Source organism: Monodelphis domestica, chromosome 2 (genome assembly GCF_027887165.1).
Source record: "Monodelphis domestica isolate mMonDom1 chromosome 2, mMonDom1.pri, whole genome shotgun sequence".
Classification (NCBI taxonomy): domain Eukaryota; kingdom Metazoa; phylum Chordata; class Mammalia; order Didelphimorphia; family Didelphidae; genus Monodelphis; species Monodelphis domestica.
The window spans coordinates 263255360-263262292 of NC_077228.1; the positions used below are offsets into that span (position 1 = coordinate 263255360).

The 6933-nt window shown below is 32.3% G+C and overlaps 1 protein-coding gene across 1 annotated transcript; it reads left to right on the forward strand.

Annotated features, from left to right (window-relative positions):
- The first annotated feature begins 4550 nt into the window (after positions 1–4550).
- On the forward strand, positions 4551–5510 carry monDomV1R1213 (vomeronasal 1 receptor monDomV1R1213). The gene has a single exon (NM_001167495.1). It carries the CDS (start codon positions 4551–4553, stop codon positions 5508–5510), a length of 960 nt encoding a protein of 319 aa, NP_001160967.1.
- The last annotated feature ends 1423 nt before the right edge of the window (positions 5511–6933 follow it).

Sequence of the window (6933 nt, forward strand, 5' to 3'; positions counted from 1 at the left end):
CTTCACAACTGTATTTTCAATATATCTAGTAATCAGTATAATTCTACCCTGTTCTAAATTGTGTTTGTAAACTCAGTGCATATGAATTGTATTCCATTTGAGATACATTCTAAAAGGTTTTATGCACAACTTGAAATATTGTGATATTCTTTTCCAGGACATACCAATTTGTACTTACTATTGAGTTAGTATATAGAAAGAGAAAATCAACTGATAATTGCTTTTCTATTTAGCAGGTAAAAAAAAAAATAATACCAAGAATGGAAAAATAACTAGCCCACAATCACATCACTAGTTTTCAGTAGGGGTATGAATAAAATCCAAGTTCTTTGGCTCTTACTATAGTCCTCTTATTTTACTATGCATTTCTAAGAAGTACAGATTTTTCCAAACTGTAGTTTATATGATCTAATTTACATGATAGAATTATCTTATGCAATCTCTTTATATCTCACATTAAGAGAACAGAGCACGAGAAAGGAATATATTCTGAGTTTCCATTGTTTTGCTGAGCTAGTTTATCTCATCTCTTTTATTAGGCTGTATTAATGATTTCTTAAAAAGGAAGTTGAGAGTCTCACATTAACTGATACAGCTCTTCTTGGGGTATTTTAATTATTAAATATGCTTATTCGGGTGAAATTTTTCTCCCCAAAATATTACTCTTAACCCCATAATATATGGAAAGCTTAAAGATAATAGTTGTGCCTGTATTCTTTCATTATCACTGAAACCAAATGCAGGCTTTCATTAATTAATAATATCAGTTTCAAGTATCTAAGTTGTGTCATCTTATTCCTTTATTCTTTAGACTTTTTCCTTTGCTTAATTTTTTTCACTATTCATTTTTTCCATTGCCAAATACTATATTCTACTTAATTTTATATAGTTCAAGTTGTAATTTTCCTTCCAATTTTCTATGATTAAAGTTTTTTTGTCATCTACATTTAAAAAATAACAGCTTCTAATCAAAATTTCCTTTTTCTTTCTTTTTTCTCTTTTCTTTTCTCTTTATTCTCATTTCTCTTTACTTTTTACCTCTTCCATTTTGTTTTTAAATTATTTATGTTTTAATTTCTTTCTTTTTCCTCCTCACCCTTTTTCTTATACATATTTTCATATCTCCTATCTAATATGCTATATTCCTTTTCCATACTTTGCATTTGTTTCTTTAAACATTCCTTCTTATCAACATCTTGTTTGTCAATAATTTCTATCTCTTATTTTCACTAACATTTTCAAATTCTTTATTTTCTTTTTTTCCCTGTCATTATTTTTAATTCCCTGTAGAGTACTATATACAGGGTAAATGCTTTAATCAAAGGGTTCTATTTAATTGAATCAATTTTACTGTCATTGTTGTTCCAGTTCTTGTATTAGCTAACCTTACACAATTCACCAAACAAAAATGACCTCAAGCCACTCTATTTCCATGTTTTAGCATTTCTCTTTTCTATTTACCCCATTACTTCTCTTAATTACTGTTCTTTCTAGACTACTTTTATTTTTTCATTTCTTCCTTGACTATGCCTTATATTTTTGACTCATTTGCCCTCTCAACATTGATAACCTGACATTCCTCTACCATCCACTTCCTTCTTTCCACATTTGTAATCTGATGAGTTATAATTCTTTCCTTTGTCCCTTTTTCTTCCCTATCTTTCACCCACAAAAAAGGGCAAATATATCTATCAGATTATTTTGTGAATATTAACTTATTTTGCATTAAATAAAACCCTCTGTTTCTCCATTTGAAATGTGTTTTTTTTTCAGAGTAATTGTCTCTAAGCATTCTTCTAGGCCACATTAGTACCTCTAAACACAGAAAAGCAAAGTATATTATTTTTAATTGGCATGTGTTCTGTCACACATAGGATTCTTCCACATCACAGGTAATAAGGGAAGATTACAAAGAGAGAGGAATCTAATCTTCCTTTATCCTCACCTATGTACTCACCTAAAGTTCTGAGCACACTGTTCATTTAATTAACTTTCTCCTAACTCAATTCCCAATCACTTCTTATACATCTCCAAAAGTAAAGATCCCTTTAGCTTTTGTTCTTTGTCTCTTTTCCCATTTTTGACTAAATGTGCCTTCTTGCCTCTCTTCTCCCTCTGTTTTTAATGCTCCATAGTCTGGCTTCTGACTCCATCAATCATTGAAACTTGCTCTAGACAAAGTTATTAACAATCTCTTAATTGCCAAAAAAATAGAATGGTCTTTATTTTTCAGTCCTCCTCTTTCTTGATCTCTTTCCAGCCTCTGACACTATTAATCAACTACTTGATACACTTCTTTCTAGGTTTTCATGTTGCTGCTCTCTTTGGTTCTTTCCCAAGGTTATGCTAATTACTCCTGGAAAGGCTATTGCTGAATATTTATTCAAGTCATGCCCTTTCATTTTGGGCAGTCAATTGGTCTCTGTCCTGGACCCTACCTTTACTCTTGACCCTCTGTGTTATTCACTTGTTGATTGTATCCATTTCCAGTTATTCATTTGTCATCTGTATGTAAATGATTCTCAAATCTCATTATTTAGGTCAATCCTCTCTTCTGCTCTGTAGTCTCCCATCTTAAACTCTGTACTAATAATCTCAAATTAATAAACTCTTTCTCTTCTGACACTGCTAAAATCTTGGTGATCAGCTCCTTCCTGGACTATTTCAATAGCCATCTAGTTAGTTTCCATACCTCAAATCTCTTCCCACTTCAAGTCCTTGCTCTACTAAATTAACAAAGCAATCTTACATAGTGTAAGTCTGACCAAGTCACTCCCCTACTCAATAAAGTTCAGTAGATTTCTATCACCAGGGTTTTTAATAATTTTCATAATCTGTTTGACCAAACCTTTCTAGTATTCTTATACCTTATAACTGTCTTCCCTAGGCACTCTCTGGTCCAGTGACACTTTTCATTTTGTTTTGTGAATAGGATACTCCATCTTCCAACTCTGAATCTTCTCTGGCATCCAGTTTGCTTATACATTGTTTTTTTATAAGGTGTTTTCTATTAGATCATAAAATACTTGAGAATATGGATTATATTTTGATTTTTCTAAATCCATAAGATATATCACTTTGGATGACATGTAGCAGGCATTTGAAAATGATTTTAGATGGAATAACTAGATTAAAAATTAATGTCACAAATTCTATTATTCTAATGACTACTTAGCATGATAATGAATTTGAAAGACCTTCAGGGAAGTAGTAACATTACAGTACTTTTCAAAATTTTAAGTAATATTTTAAAAAATCAGAAATGATCATTTCAAAGGATGAATGAGGCTATGAAATTGAGTTTTATATCAAGTGCTGATACATGGAGATATTTTTATGGACCAGTTATATATATAAAATTATCATTTTTTTGTGCTGAATTTTTGCAAAACACAATAAAGAAATGGATTAGAATAGGATAGTCACTACATATACATAATTTTCAATAAAACAAAACTAAATAAAATCAATAAAATTAAACTTGATCTTTCCAATTTAATGCACCCTCATATTTTATTGAGTTCCACAATAACCATTTCTCTCAACTTTTCTGAGAGAAAATTATGATCATATACATAAAACCACTATCATCACCAAAAACACACAAGTGACATCATAGAAGGATTTCAGGATAGTCTGGTGGAAATAAAAATCCTGATGAAAGCATTTGATATATGAAAGTATTACATGGTAATTATGTCCACAATAAAGATAGGCACAATTAACCAATTGGAGGACCTCATGTAGAGAGAAAAAACAATTCTGAGCAAATTGGAAGTCCAGAAAGAAATTAAAATTTAGTAACTTTTTTCCCCTGTGGCGAGGCTCTGGGTCATAAACTTGCAAACTATTATCACTATGGGCTTTCATTTTTTTTTTGTCAAGGAAATCTTTGATTTTTTTTTAAACCCTTACCTGCCATCTTGGAATCAATACTGTTTATTATTTCCAAGGGAGAAAATTGTCAGGGCTAGGCAATTGGGGTTAAGTGACTTGCCCAGGGTCACACAGTTGGAAAGTTTCTGAGGCCAGATTTGAACCTAGGACCTGACATCTATAGGCTTGGCTCTCAATCCACTGAGATACCCAGTTGCATCCCCTTGATGTGTTATAAATGTTAAATATTATGCAACTATTATCTGAGGAAGTCAGTGGATTCCAACAGATATGAAATGTATTTTTCCAGAAGAAAAATTAAAGTAGAATAGTGTATTGAAATGAAAAAAGACATGCACTACTCTGTTCTTCTGGTAACATTTATCAAGTAAATTTATTACATTATATTTCAGATTCCTAATTTACAAAGAGAGGGAATCATAATACCTTGTAATTGTTTTATTATGTATATATAGATCTATGATCTTATTAACCATAGACATGGGATTCAATAAATTTTCAATATTCAAACAGCTGGAAGAAATGGGACATAAAAGGGATGTTTGTGAAAGTCATGCAAACACATTACTTTCATTTTTAGGTTGTCTATTTCTTCCCTTTTTTAGGCTCTTCAATTCTTTGGGGTATCAGATTTACTGACTCCTTGAAGACAAATGATATCTAGTGAGCTGATCTTTGGTGTGGCCTTCTTTTTACAATGTGCCATTGGTATTGTAGGGAATTCATTGCTTCTTGTCCTTTATGTTTGTATCGCCTTCATAAAGCCTCAAGAAAAGAAGCCCATGGATTTGATTCTTGCTCATTTGACTGTGGCCAATATGGCAACACTTTTTACCAGAGGCATTCCAGAAATAATGTTTTGTTTTGGGATGAGAAATGTTTTGAATGATTTGGGGTGTAAAGTAGTCTTGTACATTTATAGAATTTCACGGGGATTTTCTGTATGCACAACAAGCCTTCTGAGCATGTTCCAGGCCATCATCATCAGTCCCAACAACTCTGTGTGGGCAAGGATCAAAGTCAAAGCCCACAAATACATTTTACATTGTTTCCTCTTTTTCTGTGTAACAAATGCATTGATCTATATCAGGGTCATTGAACACAGTGAAGCAATAAAAAATGACAATATTTCCAGGTATGAGTATATATCACATATTTTCATGGTAAGATCATTAAATGAGAACGAATCTACAGCTGCATTTTTGTTTGGTATGACTCTTCATGACTTTATCTATCATTTGCTTATGGCATTGTCCAGTACCCACATGGTGCTTCTCCTCTATAGACATAGCAAGCAAGTGCAGCATATTTATAGCAATAGCAATTGCTCTAGATCCTTCCCTGAAATCAAGGCCACTCAGACCATTCTCTTGCTTGTGAGCTGTTTTGTTTTATTCTACTGGATCAACAACTGTTGCACCTTATATGTGACATATAGTGTTGAAAATAAAGTAGAGGTGGAAACAATTGGAGCCTTTTTTGGTGGATGTTACCCTGCCCTCTCTCCCTTATTGCTGATTGGCAGTGATAGTCGTATTGGAAAACTTCATTTTATACCTGGGAAGGAGAAGAGGCTTCACAAGGATTTCATGAATGGATTAGTCAATTATTGATTCTAATCTCCCCTCAATACTTCATGTGTTATGGTTTTCCAGTCAAAGAAAAAAATATAGATTATAAACATGGAATTTTATAAAACCATATTTGAAAGAATTTATTGTCTCATATCTGAATTGGAAATGACATATCTTTCTCTTTCACCCCTCACTGTGAAAATGATCATCATGAGGGCTCAGGCTCCTTTCAGTTTACTCTTACTAGATAACTCATCTTGGTAAATTATATCACCATTATATGCCACAATTTCCTCATTTTTGAAATGAAAGTCTTTAACTAGAAATATGATATCACTTCTACAGAGGCTACATGATTTTGTGCTAAGAACATATGAATTGGTTAAGTCCTAAATATAATTCCTGGTTTTTGTGAATTACATAAAATAGTATAATATGCAATAAAATGATCAAAAAATGCAAGTTATGTTGTTAAATGATAGGAAAAAAAGAAAGACAAAAATATCATTTCTGAACCAAAGAAGCTCACGTTTTAACGGCAAAAAAGACATATAGAATTATGTACAATAAATAGTGTAAATATCACATAAACTTAATAGGAATATTTTCATGGTACTGGAAATGGCCTATTGTGGAGAGAGTGGGATTTCTCTTGAATTCTGAGAGAAGACAGAGAATATATGTAAAAAAAAGATGTGAATTCAAGGGAAAGGGTAGCCAGGTAGTGTCAGGGGAAAGAATATGATTTAGAAATATTGTATCTTTTGAGAGAAACAGCAAAAGTGCAGTGTCATTTGTAAAGGCAGAGGAGTAAATGTTTTAGCAATCTGGAAAGGTCAGAATGGCTTCAGATTTGAGGTACATTGAATGCCACTTAGAGGATTTTGTATTTGATTTTAAATGTGATAAGAAGGAAATGGAATTTATTGAATAGAGGGATAACATGATCAGACCTGTCCTTTAAGAATATAAATTTGATAGTTGAGTGGATGATGAACTAGAGTAGTAAAAGTCTTGAGGCACAGAAACTAATGAGGAGGCTCTTACAATACATGCATGATGTGATGTATATACCTGCTTTTCAGAGAAGAAAAGGGGGAATTGGCAAAATACTTTAACAAAATAAAATCTAAAAATTAAGTCACATCATTGGATATAGGAGGTGAGTGGGAGATGAAATCTAATGCTCAGTTGTAATGTTGGCTAATTTGTTGGATGGTGATATCCTCAATAGTAATAGGAAGAAAAAGCAGAATTATTTGAGAGAAAAAAGTTCAGTTGAGTTTAAGATGTCTATGTGACATAGAGTTCAAGATATCTAATAGAAGGGGATTTGAATGTAGATGTTAGGGAAAAGGTGGAGAAGTCACTCTGAGAATCATCATCTAAGACATGATAATTGAATTACTTGTAGCTCATGAGGTTATGTATAAAATGTAGAATGAAAATAAGAAGGCCTATG